At 44.9% G+C, this 18,316-nt stretch overlaps 1 protein-coding gene across 6 annotated transcripts in view; it reads left to right on the top strand.

Moving 5' to 3' along the window:
* The window catches only part of rtet (major facilitator superfamily domain-containing protein rtet), a 90,239-nt gene that overhangs the window by 15,178 nt on the left and 56,745 nt on the right, over nt 1-18,316 (top strand). For all 6 annotated transcript variants that reach the window (XM_075877410.1, XM_075877411.1, XM_075877412.1 and 3 more), the window contains 2 exons: nt 7,480-7,638; nt 14,041-14,229. In XM_075877410.1, the coding sequence (XP_075733525.1) occupies nt 7,480-7,638; nt 14,041-14,229 (348 nt within the window). The remainder of the gene's footprint in view (nt 1-7,479; nt 7,639-14,040; nt 14,230-18,316) is intronic.

Here is an 18,316-nt window from a genome sequence, read left to right as displayed (position 1 = left end):
TTTTTTTTTTAGGAGGAGGGGGGGGGGGGGGTGCAGCAGAACGTCTAACTTTGGCAATTGAGGGTCGCTATAAATACGAGTGAATATTTTGGTATATACTAAAAAGTTAAATTACGAAAGTATTTTGTGGTGTTGGGGGTTCAGATTCCTTTCCTCTCCCCTATCTACTTACGGCCTCCTGGTTCTGCGCGCGTTTGACACGGTATTTTTTTTTATCTCACAGGTTTCTGAGCGCATCTAACTTCCGATTAAGCCGCTCAGTTATTCTGAATATTGTAGATGCCTAACCAACAAAAAAAAACAGTTAGGACAGAAGAAATCAGAATAAGCCACACCCTTTCTGTTTCTTCTGTGTCTTATTTCTTCTAGCAGTGGTTCGTCGTCCATTAATTATAAGTATTACTTTTACTGCAAGTCAGCGGACTCCGAAAACAAGTTTTTGTATAACAAATAATGTTTATGTGTAAATAGGACCATTATTATGATGTAGTGCAACTCACTTGGGTTAAGCTCTGAATAATGATGATCTTTCACATCTCTGAAGCCATGTTTTCTTTAATCAACACATTACCAGCTGTTTTAGACGATGCGCTCCTACCGATGTTCACAGTACAAAAATAATTTGAAGCACATTTAACTTCGGGTAACGTGTGTAATAATGCAAAGGCTATAAAGCTTGACTGTGCCTATCATATTTTTTTCTCATCGTTTTCGTACCTGCAGTAACCAATTTAACGGTTTAACCACAACAGAATAAATAATTTTCGATCTCTCACGAGGGTTTTATGGAGCTCGTATCCAGTAGATTGGCGTGTCATACTTCAAGGGTTATGACATCATGTGTTAGACATGAATGATGGGAAGGTACGAAGAAATCTGCATCAAAAAAGCACGCCGGAGGAGCGGAAGCGTATAGCAGTTCTTGCGCATGGCGGGTGGCTCTTTCAGTTCTATTCGACTGCAGTGCCGCCGCTACTTGGCAAAACGGAAGGGAACGGGCGGCCAGGCGCGGTCTCACCACTCAACACTTCTAGTACACTCTAGTACTGGTGTTCGATGATCAACGACCAGGGAAAATGTTTTCAAAATGAGAAGGGCCAGGCAGTATCACCGAGAGACACCGCGAGCATTCATACTTTGTGCAGATGCCAGCAGGTAACCAGAAACTGGTGCATGCGAATAAGCTGCGCCCGTATCAGTCCAGGGTTATGTCGGTAGGAGTAATGTTCGAGGAGGACGGTGATTTCAGTGATGTAGAGTGCGCCCCGCAGCCAGTGGCGATGCGTAGGGAAGAAGTTTTTCCATCGTGTGTTATGGTCGCCCATTTAGTAGAACGTGGGGTGATCTGCGAAGTGTTCAAGAGGCATGTGGAGCGCTTTGGTAGAGGGCCAACGGTAGCGGCAGTAAGGCCACACGAGATAAGGTTGCAAGACAGGTTTGTCCGCAGGGTACCCAAAAGTTTACAGGCCGAGGTGGGGAGGCAGGTAGACGAGCTGCTCGAATTCGGGTTGATCTTTCCGTCCGAGAGCCCGTATGCGCATTCGCTGGTATGCTTTCCGAAGAAAGATGGGAGCATGCGACTCTGTGTCGATTTTCGGGCATAAAACGGGGGGACGGTGGCGGACGCATACACAATGGTTCTTCAGCAAGAACTGATAATGAGCATAGGAAAAGCGAAGTACATAACGCTGCTCGACCTGCGAAGAGGTTATTGGCAGGTACCACTCGAGTCTTCTTCGCGCCTGCTGACAGCGTTTGCGTGTCATCGCGGACAGTTTGCCTGGACGGTAATGCCCTTCGGGCTTAAAAACTTTGCTCAAACGTTCCAGAGAGCGATGAACGAACTGCTAAGGCCGCACAGCGGATACTGCTGTACATACCTGGATGATATAGCCGTTTTTAGCGAAACGCTCGAAGAGCACGCGGAACACCTTGGGCGGGTGTCCGAGTCCCTAAAGCGAGTTAACCTGAAGGTCAAGAGGGATAAGTGCCAGATAGCTCGTCCATCGATCCGGTATTTGGGACATGTGGTATGCTTGGGACGGCACGCCCCTGACCCTGAGAAGCTTGTGGCGATTGAAGGGTTAAAGGCGCCGGAGACTAAAAGAAAACTACGCAGCGTACTGGGCCTGTGTGGTTACTACGAAAGCTATGTGAAAGATTACGCGGAGGTAGCGAGGCCCCTAACAGATTTAACGGGGAAGCAAATCCTGAACCGAATTCTGTGGTCCGTGGAAACTGAAAGGGCATTTCAGCGGCTTAAGATCGCACTGTGTGAGGCAGCAGCATTATCGACCCCAGATCCTGAGAGGCCGTATTGGCGGTTTACAGACGCATCCGCGGTCTCGGCTGGAGTCTGCCTGTCGCAACATGCGGAGGATGGTACCGAGATGCCGATCGCACTTGCGAGCCACAGGTTCTCTGCAACTCAAACGCGTTGGTCGACTATTGAGCGAGAGGCCTTTGCTGTCATCTGGGGTCTGAAAAGGTTTGATTTCTGGCTCTTTGGCGCACAGGTTAACGTGGTATCAGACCACAACCTACTAGCTTTTCTCACCCAGGGCACTCTTCCTGGGGCTAAGCTTACACGTCGGGCCTTGGCACTTCAGCGGTATCATGTAGTGGTGCAGCACAGGAAAGGCGTCGAGCATGGCAACGCAGACGTGCTTTCGAGGGTGCCGAATGAGTGCTGGGGAGTCGGCAGCGGTGCTCCGAGATTCGAGACACTAGAGGACTAGGCACGTGGTGGACACTCCTTTAATTAAGAGTGACGTGCGCGAACCTGGAGACACTTGAACAGCACCGTGCGTCGAAATATGTGTGTGTCCCAGTGAAGTGTTTTTTTTTTTCTTGTGTGTGTAAGCATGCAGGAATTATGGTGTTCTTTGTGTTTTTACTTGAACAGCACCACGTGCGGAAGGGTATGTGTGCTTCAGTGGAGTGTTTTTCGGGCATGTGTATGACTGGAAGCATGCAGGAGTTGTACGATTGTACTTGTGTTTACTGTGACCTCGTGTCGTTTTTTCTTTTTTTTTATTATGCAGGAGTTGTACGATTGTACTTGTGTTTACTGTGACCTCATGTCGTTTTTCTGTCTTTTTTTTTTTTTTGATTGCTTCGTCGTGGCACCCGTTTGGTGGGGCCCCAAGGGTTAAGCAGAGAAATTATTGCACACGTTGCAGAAACGCCTCTGGCTTTCAAGGAACTGCGAAGTGTGGCCGCAGGGTTAGGGACGTTCAGTGCCATACCTTTAAGTTGTTATTCGCGTAGCTGCATTTGAGTGCTTGCGCGAATCTTGGAAAGGGCGTGTAAGGTCTGGCGTCGCAGGCCAGGGGAGCGAGTCTTCTTGGTTACAAATGGGCGCGCTTCCCTAAGAGCCGATTCTCGGGAGACGATAATCTCGGCGTAAACACGCCCGTTCTGGCAAGAAGACCACGGTCAGTCGCCACTTTTTAACAACCAGCTAAGGGGTCCCCGGCCAGGGGATTGCCGGCGGGTGATGTGAGGGCACTATATAGACACCCATCTATCAAGATTAGAGTCCGCGGACGGCTGTCATGCTGGACAGCATAGTCATCTCGCGGTAAGGGCAAAAGGCGCGCAGCTGAACGGTGCCACCGTTGTGTGCGTTCGCACAGCTCGTGGAACATAGTGTGCAGGCCGGTCCTTTCGTCTCTCTCTCTCCGACCGAGCGGTCGAGTGCTTGAATAGGAGAGCGAGAAGAGAGGACGGCAACAAATGTTTAGTCTGTCCAATAAACGGACTGAATTGCTTTGGTTGGCCGTGAGGAGAATTGGGAGGGGCAACCGAGGGATTAAAACCTGGCTCCCGAGTCCTCACGGTCGTTCTGGTCGCAGCAAAGAGTGCTCTGCACTATCGGCTCTGCCGAGGCAACATGCGACGGTTCCAACGGTGAAAGAGTCTTGTAAATTTGTACACAAGTTCCTGTACATAAAGTCGAGTTGTTGCAATGTGTCAGTCGAGTTGTTGCAATGTGTCAGTCGAGTTGTTGCAATGTATCGAAAGGCACTGGTCTCCATCCTTGACAAGCAGCAACGACAAGACAAGACGGGAACCTAGAAACCAACCTTCCACTCCCTTCTACAGCAACAGCCGCTACGCAGCTGAGAGAGCTCTGCTCAGGGGAACAGAGGGAGTGGGTAGAAGGTTGATTTTTACTTCTTGCTACCTGCCGTTGGTGAAAATCTTCCTGGGGTGGTTTACTGAATCATTGAAAAACCTAAGAGGCTTACTATTTAGGGCGGAAGCATAAAAATTTGAGCGTGAGAAGAGATGTGGGCCATTCGGAGAATCTCGATGAAGAGTGTGTTCGCATGTGCCACAGGGTGAACACAAGCATGGCCGAAGCTTACTACTGAGACTATTTATATAAACTTATAAACTTTTATTGCGACTCGAGTGAACAGGTTAAAAAAATTAGGTATGAATTTCGCGAGGTGTGTATACTGGGCTGACAGAAACCTTGTTCGGTGTAAAGTTAAATCGCTAAAAGCAAGAGCAATGAATAGGAGAAACACAGAAAATGCTGCATAAAACAAGCACGCAGTTCTTAAGCCTTCACCGAGCTGGAAAAGCTGTCTAATAAGGCCATATCAGCAAACTTTTTTCTTGCTTCTCCATGGCCAGTTATATGAGCGCGCAACAAGAACCATACGTTAAAAAGCCAGAACAAAACAAAAAGCAACTGCAAATGCTGTTTATTTGTTATAAGATTCACGTTACACTTAGTTCAATCAGTGTACAGATGCGTGAATGTCGAGCGGCTATTTATGATGAACCTCGGAACAAAGGGGTGCCAAGGGAAGGATACTTGGAGGAAAGCGTGGCTTTTAGATACCACTGAAAACAGCGGTTAACCTGCGCCTTTCGCAGACAACACTGCCCGACAGAGCAGTGGGCGTCGCGCAACAGGAGTGGTAGCACTAGTGCATGTGAAACGAACGCGCATCCACGCGTCCTCCTGTCACGACCACCACCGCTCAGTCACTCGCATGTGAAACGAGCTTTAGATGGAGTGACGAAATCAGTAAGTTTGCAGGGGTAAGATAGGATAGGATAAACTATATAGGATAGGATAGGATAAGACAGGATAGGATAAATTGGAGATCATTGGGAGAGGCCTTTCACTTTCACTTTTATTCCTTAAAGACCCCACCAGGGGGTATTACATAAGGGGTGGGTTACAATATATACAACATGTTGAACACTTTATTATATGGTATATTGTGATGTGATCGCTTCAATGAAGGCAGTAGGGCTTGAGTTAGCAATTTCTTGTGCAAGGTCGTTCCAGTCCTTGGCTGCTTGAGGAAAAAAAGAAGATGCAAAGGTGACTGTGCGAGCATGAGAACGGGCAATGTTTAAGAGGTGACCAATGCGATAGGATATAAGTGATGGTGGCAAAATATATGGTGCTTGATTTAGCGCCTTGTGGTAGAATTTATGAAATAATGATAAACTATCAATGTGGCGTCGATTATAAAGTGTTTGTAAACTGGATTCCGATTCAGAGATGTTACGCTGATATTGTATGAAAAGGCGGAATGAATGAAACGAATGGCACGATTCTGAAAAGCCTCAAGGGTGTTTGTGAGCAATATCTGGCGAGGATCCTAAATGACTGACGCGTACTCTAGTTTGGGCCGTATTAGTGTTTTGTAAGCTAGTAACTTGACATGCTGTGGAGCGCTTTGTAAATGATGTCGTAAAAACCCAAATGTTTTAGAGGATGTAATAACGTTGTTCACATGCGCATACCGGTCAAGATTATTCGATATCGTCACACCTAAGTATATATATTCGCATACGGTCTCTAGTTGCTGGTTTGCTATTTCATATTTGAATTTTAACAGGTTAGGACTGCGAGAAAACGACATTGTTTTGCATTTACCAGTATTTAAAATAATTAACCAGCGTTGACACCTGTCTTTAATGTTGTGCAAGTCCTCTTGAAGAGCAGACTGGTCGGTAATGTTAACAACTGAACTCTGTCCTGCAGTGGACTAACACAGGCTGAAAATGATGATGATGGGTTGTAGGCCCGTGTACTTAGATGTGGGTGCACGTTAAAGAACCCCAAGTGGTCGAAATTTCCAGAGCCCTCCACTACGGCATCTCTCATAATCATATGGTGATTTTGGGACATTAAACCCCACAAATCAAATCAATCAGGGAATGATGATGATGACCCATACGACCACGCCCTATACTCAAATTTGTGGTCACTGGCTGATTTGAGGATCATCAGCTGCATAGTTACTGCAGCCACTGCCAAAGGTCGCTACATGCTCGTGAGCACCCTTAGGAACACACTGCATGTAAGATGTGTGTTTGAAGAAAAAAAAAAGCGCGAGGTCATGACATGCTTGTGACATCACTTCTTTCCCTCGCACCATTCCTCCTTGCTTATCTTCCCGTGTGCTCATCCGAACAAGGAAAGATAGATGGCAATTACAGCGTGCAACAAATATCTATTACTCCTCTTGTAATTGGCAGATTCTGAAAATTTTTGTGGCAGTCTATTCATGAGGCAATAAACTCTTGTGGTGAAGCCATTCAATGGTCTTTTGAAAAAAGTGTTTGCAGAGCATTTTTTGATGCACTTACATTGGTAAATTGCAGTTTGCATAGTAAAAACCATTAAAAAAATCACAATACAGGTTGCACATCACTGCTTTGCTTTGTTAACATTGTGTACATTATTGTGGCATAACATCTCATTTGGCCAAACTTCAGCGGACTGCCAGTTTTTGTTTCTGCACTGCAGTATGCTTAAAGCTGCGTTTACCTTAGCTGTTCGCATTTGCCTTTAGTTTTGACTTACACATAAAACTTGTGAAAACATATTTTGCTTACCTTATTGCGGCATTGGTGCATCCTATATGAGACATAGCAACTAGTTCAAACATCTGTGCATTTGAAAGCTTCCCACTTGGACCAAGGTTACTCACCATCGGGGCTAGGTCACTGTCACATGTCACCATGATTGGATGTTATGTAGTCTGCCTCAGTGGAACAGGGGCTATGGTGCTCGGCTGCTGAGCCGAAGCTTGCAGGTGCGACCCTGGCCGTGGTGGTTGCATTTCGATGGAGGTGAAGTGGTATAGGCCAGTGTACTGTGCGATGTCAGTGCACGTTAAAGAATACCAGATGGTCAAAATTTTCAGAGCTCTCTTTTGCGGCGTCTCTCATAATCTCATTGTGGTTTTGGAACGTAAAAACTCAGGTATTATTATTATTACTAGATATTGAGTAAAAGAAAAATTGGTAAATACCGGGTACTGCTGCAGACATTTTGACAAGTCCACTTGTTGAAATGTGGGCTCTAGCAGCGCATCGTGTTCACAAATTTTTCATCTGTTTAATCATCCATCTTCCCCTAAACTTCTGCAGTTTTTAGATGTTATGTAAATGTGCTTGAATCATGTTATTCATTTCTTATTTGTTTTTTTTTTTCAGTGTGGAGTGGCACTATCTTATGCCTTGTGGGCTATGTCCAACAGTTTTGCACTATTTGTGCTCTCACGCATCATTGGTGGCATCAGCAAGGGTAACATAAGCCTCAGCACAGCAGTTATTACAGATGTCTGCAATTCCAAGCTTCGAGGCAAAGGGATGGTATGCAGCACTTACATTTTTTCTAGTAATTAACTTGGACAGAGATGGCAGTAGGGGGTTAGGGACAGTAGAACAGCTGTATATTCCTTAAAGTAGGTGCTTTTGTCTATTAACCTGAATGGAAGATCCAGGGAATATAAGGAAATGTAAGCAGTCATATTGTGTTCATATGTAGTGTGTGAGCCTTTAGTTGATGTCATAGAATATTTCAGAACGGTTCTGTACCATGATAGAGTATTTCAGAAGGATTCTGCATCACAAGCAGCCTTAGCTATGCTAAATGCTTGTTACTTGGATTGGAAGAACTAAAATCAGCTTATTAGTGTTGTGGGGTCTCGATGTGGTGAACGAGCGCCACGCCATGCTCTTGGAGTGAACGGACACAGCAGGCGCGGTTGGTACAAACCAAACATACATGCGTTTATTTACCTAATTTCAAAACGACAATATCGTCCGCCGTATTGATACATAACCCGTTATTAACACGCTACCTTACATGCAACACAACACAGTAACACACCAAACACAATAATATGACAGACACCATAACACACCCAAGGCGGCGGCGCCAATGCTTGACTTACCACGTGGGCCCCCCGGCGCGCAGGCCCGCGGTGCCACACGCCGAGCCGACCCACACTAGAGACAACCGTTCGCGGCAGCCGCTATGCGCAGAAGAGCCTCGCTCAACTCTCGCCTGCCACCAAGGCCTGCCTTCCGCCAGGGGTCACCCCCCGCGCTACCACTCTACCAACAGTGGTACTCAACGCGAACACAACGCCATCTATCGTCTGGCGGTTGTCACCCCCGAAATACGGCTGCTGTGCGAGACACACGCCACGCGGGGCAAACAACTTTACAAGGGGTGTCAGCACCACCACGTTTCCCCAACCTTAAATCAAACCATATCCCGAAAACAAAAAGATAAGCTACACAAGCTTTAACGAAAAAAATGACATTGCATGTCCATAATCTCCTTGCACCACGACACCGCCGCTGGTCGAGACTGCTGCACTGTCCGGCTCGACTTCACCTCACTACCGGCCCCACAACAGCAACGTTGCCGTCGGCGCGACAAACTATCGCTAGCGCCAACACGTCTTCCAGCTGCGACCAGCACTCACGAGGGTGCCGAACTGTAGGCAGTTGTGCAGGTCCCAGGCATCTCCATCGCCCGACCTCACGACCGCATTCCTGGCCAGCGACGCTGACGATGTGCAGAAGACAGCCAGCCATGGATGACATCCCTCCCGCTGAATACATTAACAACAAAAAAACTCGAAAGAAACAATGGAGCAGGACCTAGGGAAGGGAGCTTCGGGCTTTTCGGCCACGTGGTACGATGGTCAGTACTGCTAGCTAATACATCGGCGGCGGCCGAGAGGCCCATCGAAATAAAACAAAAATCACTTTTTGCTAACATCGTGCATCGCAAGATAAAAAAAAATGAGGGAAGCAGAGCGCAACACCTCAACGCCACAATCCACCTAGTTGTGCCACGTGCGACAGGCGACTGTGCAGAGCCTTAGGCCTAGTGAATCGCTCGGCAACAACCGGCATGCACCCAGCCTAGGCGCAGAAGAGGCAGCCGCGAGGAGACATACACTCTGTGAGGTGGCCCTATCGCTCGCCGCACACAGCAGCTGACTGAGTGATCGGCGTCCACCGCCCCGGGCAGAGTCATGACGACCCGGCGTCGAGCCGCAATACAAGACAGCAACGCCGCCCGGCTCCCTGACCCCAAAGAGAGAGATAGAAGCTATTTACAGAAAATCGGACCTCCCACGAGGCTTCCGTACTCACTCGCTTCAAGCATGTCCTACAAACCACGTGCTCTAGGCCTTGCTCACCCCAGGATGCAGACCGCATGGCTCTCGTCCTAATTCAACAATGTTTTTGAAAGCTAACAACAAAAAACACTTGCGAGAAGAAAAAAAAAATAAAAAAAATTGAGTGCCAACAAGTTCAAACACGTCACAAAACCAATCCCCTCGCTTCTCAACAGAGCACACCGCCAACGCTAGCAAAGAAGTCCCCCTAGGCCTGCTCTACCCCAGTGCCAACAAAAGCTTCTATTGAACCGCAAAAACCGTCGTCCGATACTCGAAGAGCTCCACGTTGGGCAGCCAGTGTGGGGTCTCGACGAGGCGAGCGCCTCGCCATGCCACGCTCTTGGAGTGAACGGACACAGCAGACGCGGTCGGTACAAAGCAACAACATTTATTTGACTAATTTATAACGACGATATCGTTCGCCGAATGATACATCAATAGTAATCAGCCCACCAAGACATCCTTACACACAATCTCCATACACTCGAAAACATGGCAAACACACAATAACGACATACACGCTAACACACCCAAGACGGCATCGCCAACGCTTGACTTACCACGTGCCCCCCCCCCCCCCCCCGGCCCGCAGGACCGCGGTGCCCCGCTAGAGACAACCGTTCGCGGCAGCCGCCACACGCAGAAGAGCCTCGCTCAACTCTCGCCTGCCACCAAAGCCTGCCTTTCGTCAGGGGTCACCGCCGGGGCTACCACGCTACCAACAGTGGTACTCAATGCGAACACAATGCCATCTATCGTCCGGCGGTTGTCACCCCCGAAATACGGCTGTTGTGCAAGACAAGCGCCACGCGGCGCAAACAACTTTGCAGGGGTGTCAGCCCCCCCACAGTGTGCAATAACATGAGTTTGAGCAACGTCAAGGACGTTTGGCAATCCAAGTAAGCTGTGGCTACCGTTTGGTTGTTATTAAATGAAAGCTACAGTAACTATTCAAATGAAGAAGTATATAGTTAAATTTTTATTATAGACACAGTGGTGGTAGTAGTATAAGGTGAGCATTAGTTGTCACAGTTGTATTTTCTTATACACAAATACGAGTATATGCTGATGAAGGTGTCTCATGCATGCCTACGATAAACCATGTTCTTTAAATCTGCACACTTGCTTCCGTCATATTCTCTCATTCATTTCTGACAAAGGCAAGTTGAATCATATGAGCTTACCATGATTATCTTGGCGAACTTGTCTTAGGGACGTACAACACAGCGTTTACTCTGTGTCCATGTCTTACCTACTGATTTCTACATTTTACAGCACATTCCTTGTATTGTCCTGAAGTGAAGGCCAAAAGAATGACAAAATTTGAAGGTACAAACAGAAGTTACTAAACTTCAAATCCAAAATAGACCAGACAACTGAAATAGACACACTCATTCACATCTCACTCACCCAGCGAGGGCTGGCACTGCATCCAATCAAAATTCTGCTTTAGTCATCACTAGTGGAATCAGTTGGTTGTCCATTGTGACTTCTCTGTAGCCCTGCCCGTCTGATGGACAATTTGCTTTAGCCGAGAACTGTCAATGATACTATCTACTGTTTACTAATAATATTTTCAACCAAAACAGCTGATGTACGTACAGGGTGTAATAGCAAACTTGGACCAAGAATAATAAAAAAAAACACAGGCGTATTATGAATGTTCTATCTGTTTTATATTAGTGGCAGTCACGTATACTTACATGCAACCTGTATTTATTTCATGACTAATGGAATGAAATGAAAAAACTTTATGAATGAAAAACTAAGTGCTAAATAATTAAATTTAATTACCAACCTTTTTTATACCTGCTTGTATCAGTAAAATATTCACTTTATATTGTACCTCGCCACAAATAACCCCAGAATTAAGCATTTTTTTGCAATTGACCTAGTTGTTTGTTTTTTGTTGTTGTTTTTTCAGAGAAACACAAAAGCATGCAAAATATAAATTGGACACACGCTCATGTGCTGCTACTCAAACACTTCTAAACGTTGTTTAGTTGATACAAAGATGCGTTTGTTTGTCACCACATTGTACAAGGCTTTATGCTCGAAGATGGATGTGCTAGTGGCATCAGTTAGTGCACATTTATCAAATACTGTGAGGCCCTGTACAGTGATCGAGTTGCACACAATTGCATGTATATTCTTTATTTCTCGTTTTGCATCTTTTGTTTTTTCTCAGAAAAAACGAACATTCACATTCCTGCAAAAAATTGATGTTTGATTTTAGGGTTACTTGAAGCGAGGTGCAACATAAAGTCAATATTTAACTGGTTTTAGCAAGAATTGAAAAGTTGGCTTACTAAAGTTAATTAATTAGCACTTAGTTACAATGAAATACAGGTTGTATGTACACAGGACTGCCACTAATATACAAGAGATAAAACACTTGTAGTACGCTTTGTTGTTTTTTTTTTAGATCTTGGTTTTAGCCCTGTATGTGTTGTGGGATTGCTGTCACAGGAACGCATAAAACAAGCTAAACTGTGCTGTAGGGCATGATAATTACTGTTGTTGCTGTCGAGTTGAAACTGCTAAAAAGTTAGAGCTTGCTCATTGTAATATGAATCTTCCATGCTGTAGGCCACGTCGACGCCTTTTCAGTGCCTTTGTGTACTACCAAACCCAATGTAAGTTGAAGCTGCGCTGCAAATTTTTATAAACCGCTGGGCAGTGCACCTGTAGTGTCATTAATAAAGGCTTGCTTTTATTTGTGTTGCATAAGGTGGGAGTTGTATGTAAAAAGACATTTTATGGTTAAAAATCAGTTACTACATGCAAGGTATTGCATTGTAAAGTTGGTAAGTATGGCTTCGTTGCCTAAGCAAATGGAAAAAAGCAACATAAGCCACGCCTTATGTCTCATGTTTATTGTCTCAAGTTGTCCGTGAATGATGCTGTTGTCAGCATGAAAACTGATTTCTGGCACAAACTAAAGTTTCAGATGATTTATTATGACAAAAGATCACAAAATAAAGGACAGTGAATTGCACTAGACACAGTGTGTTCAGCATTGTGTCCTGCGTGTTTCACTGTTCCTTGTTTTGCCCTGTTCTGCTACAACGTTCATTAACCAACTAGCCCACACAAGAACCTTGAGGCATCAGAGGATATAATCCTGACGTTTTGCTTCTACTGATGCATCATCAGATCCGCCTCGGATGGTGTGGTGATTATGGGGCTTGACTGTCACCCATAGGTCACGAGATCGAATCCTAGCCGCAGCAACACATTTTGATGTAGGTAAAACACTTGAGACCCGTGTGCTTAGGTTTAGAGGCTTGTGAAAGGATCTTATATGGTTGAAATTTTCAGAGCTCTTCACTGTGGCATCTCTCATCATCATAGATATTGTGGTTTTGGCACATAAAATCCCAACAATTATTACTATTAACCCATTCGCTTTCACAGCTGTTGATCCACCAGCCGTGATGGTTGTTTTTGACAGTGTTTCATAGATGGTGGTATGTTATTTGATGTTTCATGTTCGCTGAATATGTTCTGTGCTAGACGGACATAGTTATCCATTCTTCGAGCCGTTTGTAAGTGTGTATGTGCTTGTGTGTGTTTTTAGCAGTGAAGAGTGCATGTTCCTGCCTTTTCCAAATATGGGGTCCCGCAAAAACCCGCCTGTCCCAGCCTCACCAATGCGCCTTCAAACCACCCAGTGGGCTCATTTTTCTCAAATCAAATGAAGTTTTATTATTTCATAATAAGATGTACAAAAAAGAATATACAGGAGGTCCCGTAGTATACAGTGAAATGGAACCTCCTATGAAATGTAAACACAAGTATTTGGTTAGCAACAACAGTGCGAAACTAAGAGAATACAAGGTTTAAAAAATGAATTACATATACATGTAAATGACGATGCTCTCATCAACTAAAAGCAGTTGGAAATATAAATTATAAAATATGTTTATATACTTCTATATAAATAGCATGACAAAAAAAATGAGAGACTAAAAAAAGAATGACATGGATCATCATCAAATTCTGCCAAACTAATTTTTTTTTTAAATTCGTCAAGATTGTGCTTAGTTGCCAAGCCACCCAGCAAACAGTCCAACACCCAATCGGAGCTGGAGAAATGCAAAGTTGCTCTTGACATGCCTGCTAGCTTCAGTGTTTTTCACGCATGAAAAATTGTACTGAAGCAGTTGATGTCGTGAAGCATTGCTAACAGAATAAGACTACATTTTTTATTCTATGACATTTTGTGCTAATTTTATTGCAATTTCAATGTATCAACCCATACTACCTTCGTGCGTGAAAATCATTCCACAGAATACCAGGTCGGACTGGCCTCAGAGAGCGGAAGCCAAGGGGTTAAGTATCATGAGGTTCTGTAGGAAAGGAAACTAGAACAAAGAAAACATTGTGTATAATTTTGGGTGCAGAGTTTATTTGTGGTTTGAATGTATCAGAAGGGGTGCACTGTGCGAATGTTTTAATGCTGCAATTTAATCAATGTTAGAGAGGTCTAAGGTAGGTTCTGATTGTGGCTGTACATTTCTTGTAGTTTTGATAACGTGCACTGACGTTCTGCCGCATTTGTTTGCAGGCACTCATTGGTGTTGCTTTTTCTATTGGGTTCATTGTGGGACCACTCATTGGTGCCCAGTTTGCTGTGGCAAGTAAAGGCTCCTCTGAGTTCTATGTCGGCCCTGCACTCTTTGCCCTCATACTTGCCCTCCTAGACATAGTGTTCCTGAGCATCATGTTTACCGAGTCATTGCCTCAAGAGAAACGCGTGAGTATACTACCCGCACGGCGATTTTGTTACATTCACTGTGGCATCTTTTGATAGTGCTTTCTTTTGCAGTTGTTTTAACAGAACAGAATCCACACCCCAAACCATAATTAACTTTTGTATATGTGATTATATTAGTGAATATAAAATAAAAAGCTGGCCAACCTCTACAATTCTAATTTTAAAATACGGATGCAGTGTGGCACCATGGCAGACAAAAGTAGCTGTTTGGGCGAGTTGGTTTAGCATGACACTGGGTGAAAGTGATAAGACAGTGACAGAGAAGAGGCTTGACACACAGGACCACTGACTTTCAACAGCATTTTATTTGGAAACAAGCAGCCACATATATAACGAAAAGCCCACAGCACATCATGTACTGTCTGCACAAAATTCCAATTGTGACGCAAGAAGAAGCTCTTTTCTAGAAAAAGCAATTGACAGTTCTGAAGCTCCGGTGTCGCCTAAAATAATGTCACGGGCTGGATAGATACCTGAGAATGAGGACGACGAAGTGCTGAGGGGAACGTGCATGGACTGCAGCAGCGAGGTTGTGTTCTGGAGCACTGACGCTAGACATAACAGGTGCCATGGCCTCGAGTTTCCGACAGACTATTCTGGTGATGCTTTCCGGCGCTGGTGCTTCATGTAGTGTGGGCAAATCTTGCAGGAGAACGTAGCCGCCGTGTTGGGAAGGCAGTCAAATCGGTGAGCGATGCGCCTACTTTTCGCCTGTTCGAAGTCACGACATGCTTCGATGACCGACTCCACCGTCGAGCAGTCCTTGCACAGCAGGAAATAGAAGGCGTCATTAGCAATTCCTTTCAGAATGTGTCCGACTTTTTACTCCTCAAGCATGTTCTTGTCGACCTTGCGGCACAAAGCCTCCTAGATGTACGCGATGAACGGCTCTGTGGATGTCTGGGCACGAGTCACAAGCTTTTTCTTTGTGGCCACTTGTCGTCTGATGGGTTTCCGAAACAAATAGCGTAGTTTTTGCTTACAGACGTCCCAGCTGGTTAATTCTTCTTGAGGCATCTCGTACCAGAGTTTTGCCATGCCATGCAAGTAGAAGATGATGTTCACCAACATAAGCGTCAAATCCCAATGGTTGCTGCTACTGACGCGCTCGTACAGAACTAGCCAGTCATCGACGTCTATGCCACTTGTGCCGTTGAGTGGGCCTGGGTCACGAGGTTTCACCACAACGATCGGCTGCGGGGCTGATAAATTTTGTTGACATTGAGTAGCGTGGTCAGTCATCGTGGTAGCTGCAATGTGCCGTCCTCTGCGAAGATCCAGCTCCTGGGGCTGTATAGCGAGTTGTACCTTGCACCTTCCACCAATGATGTTATGGGGAAGAAAGTATATGCGAAGAATAAATTTGCGAGCAAGTGCGTACAACGCTGCTGCATTCCATGCACGTTCCCGTCAACAGTTCGTTGTCGTCATTATCAGGTATCTACCCTAATATAAATTAATTCTGCCTCAATGATCTCGCCAGTTAACTGATTTTCACATTGTCTCACAACTGAGCACTCATTGTAAACCAGATCACACGTGGTCATGACAGTGCAACGTCTACATTGTGCATCTAACAACCCCCTTCTCATCTTGCACACATTGTGATGACGCTTTCAGTGTCTATCATTAAGGCATCATCTACTTTGACCAAGATAATTACTACCACAAGTCAAAGGTAGATTGTGAACTGTTCCTTTTGCACAGCCAAGGAATATGGTTTTATGCTTTTTATTGAACTTACTCATCTTGGGGTAAAATGCGCTAATCAATCTTCACAAAGATCACAATTTATCAGGCATAGAAAAAGCAACTTTAATCCTTGCACATTCATTTATATGTTTGAGACAATGTCAAAAACGAAATATACAGAGTAACGGCTACATATACTTTTTCATTTGTACATAGTTAGAGAAGTGTTAATGTTGCTGCTGGCTTCCTGAACCACATAGTACCACAAACAGCCACTTCACCACCTACATGTCGTTGTCTCTACATGTAAAAAAGTATTTTTGCCTCATATAGATAGATTTGCCATATTAATTAGGTGTACAGTAGACTCCCTTTAAGACAAACTCAAAAGGACCACGATAATTTGTTCGTCTTATCAGGAGTTTGTCATATCAGAAGTCCTTGGAAACCAAATGCTAACATGCCAAGTACGTCCAAATATGTCGCTTGAAAACACTGAATGGAGTATACTTACAATAATGAGGAAAAGAACAAGGAAAGACATTTCTTTGGCTAAGCTTGATAGTAACTATGCTTTTAGTAGAGTATTTAGACTAATCTAATGAGTACTCGATTTCACGAGTTCAAGAATAAATTGCTACCACATTTTAACAACACTGAAGCGCAATTACATTTTTACCATTTCAAAAAGATAAAAAGGGAGAGCCAAGCACAGATTTCTTCAAAAAAGGGAAAATTTATTCTTTTGGTTCTTCACCCTCTGCTGGCTTTGCTATCACCTTTCGGTAGGCCTTCATTGCATAATTACAGTTGCCGACCGATTTTTCGGACCCCAAATATTCAGACTTGTTGGATATATCGAACATCAAAAAGTGCACCATCAGCGTTCCCATAGGGCTAATCCATTTTTTCGACCGATTTTTGGATGAATTGGCCCCCTAAAGTTGAATTTTTCGGACTAAATCGCTTGTTTTGAGCCGCACCACGAACCTGTATGGACGCCACCTAGTTTGATTTTTTGCCGGCTTGGCTAAGCTTAGTGGCTCAATTTTAAAATGGCTTTCCTGCCTCCAAGATTGGAAAGCAAACGTCATATCTCAAGTTTCAGAGGCCGTGTTTGCTTTAGAAAACGTGGCACGGGACCATTTTCTCGTCTTCGGTCAGCCACAGTGGTCGGCACTGTCGTGATCGCACCGTACAGGGAGGAGGCGGAGCTGCGCATTAGTGGAGTGAATATGCCTGCCACGATGACATTAGGGAGTTTTAGAATAGCACACCGCAAGCCCTTGCGGTGCGGTCGCTGCCACTGCGCATGCGTCGTAACGCGAGTCGCCGTTCACGGCCTGCCTGCAGAAAATCCGAAATAGCATGCAGCGATCTCGGCCCGCAAGGCCCCCGAAGTGTTGTGTGTGGCGTCCGTGCATTTGAGTTTGCGGTCGGGGCGAATGTCTTTAGACCTTTCTCTAGGGGGAGCAAACGCTATTCTAGAACTACAGTGAACTAGATAGGGGTAGTGGGATGAGGGCGGTCCTCCAGGGGAGGCCGTTTGCACAGAAATCACTAGGCGGTGCTGCGGCGTCTTTCTCCTGAAGCGTGCTGCAGTGGGCGCTTGTTTGCCGCACTTTCAAATGATGAGTGCAATATGTTTAACGTTGATGCTAGATTCATTATTGCCTAAATTGTTCACTAAGTCAACAAAAAGATAAGATAGTTGTTTGGTCTTGGAAGCTCCAATACGTGAGATTTTAGGCACAAGCCTGTCAGTGAGAAAGTTTTTGGAACTGCGCATGGCTACTCATACACAATAGGTGCGGCCCTGCACAGCCGATGCCGTCAACGCAAAAAAAAAGAGACAGTGACAGATAAACAATTGAAAAAATGTATCAAATCATTTTAATGAACGCAAAGACACTCTACCACAACTATATGTGCAAATACAAACCCAGGCTTCTAGGTCATTCAGCTGAGCTTTTTTTTGCTCTCTGTTCAAGCGCAGATGCGTGAAGAGACAGAAGAAATAATTCTCATGTTTTTCTCTCTCTTGTGAGTGTCGCATGGAATAACCATTGGAGCAGAGCAAGTTGTTCTTCACAAGAGCCACAACCATACGCATGCTGTTTCTGTGCAGCTCCGAGACAATCGAGCGCGTCTATGCACATAACTCAGGTCTGGGCAGAGACAGTCATAAAAGTATTCTGAAAGTACAAATATCAAAATACACGTGCTGGAAGCCTAAAAATACAAGTATTGAATAATATCTGTAGAAGACATAACAACATATCACGGAGATAGTTTTGCAAAGAGATGAAAAAAGGTAACCCGGAATACACTTGCAGGAATACATATACAATACAGACACTAAATTACTTTAAAG

The sequence above is a fragment of the Rhipicephalus microplus genome, chromosome X (genome assembly GCF_043290135.1).
Source record: "Rhipicephalus microplus isolate Deutch F79 chromosome X, USDA_Rmic, whole genome shotgun sequence".
In the NCBI taxonomy this organism is placed as follows: Eukaryota; Metazoa; Arthropoda; class Arachnida; order Ixodida; family Ixodidae; genus Rhipicephalus; species Rhipicephalus microplus.
The sequence above is the reverse complement of the archived record's forward strand: the minus strand, read 5'-3'. Positions and strand labels throughout refer to the sequence as shown.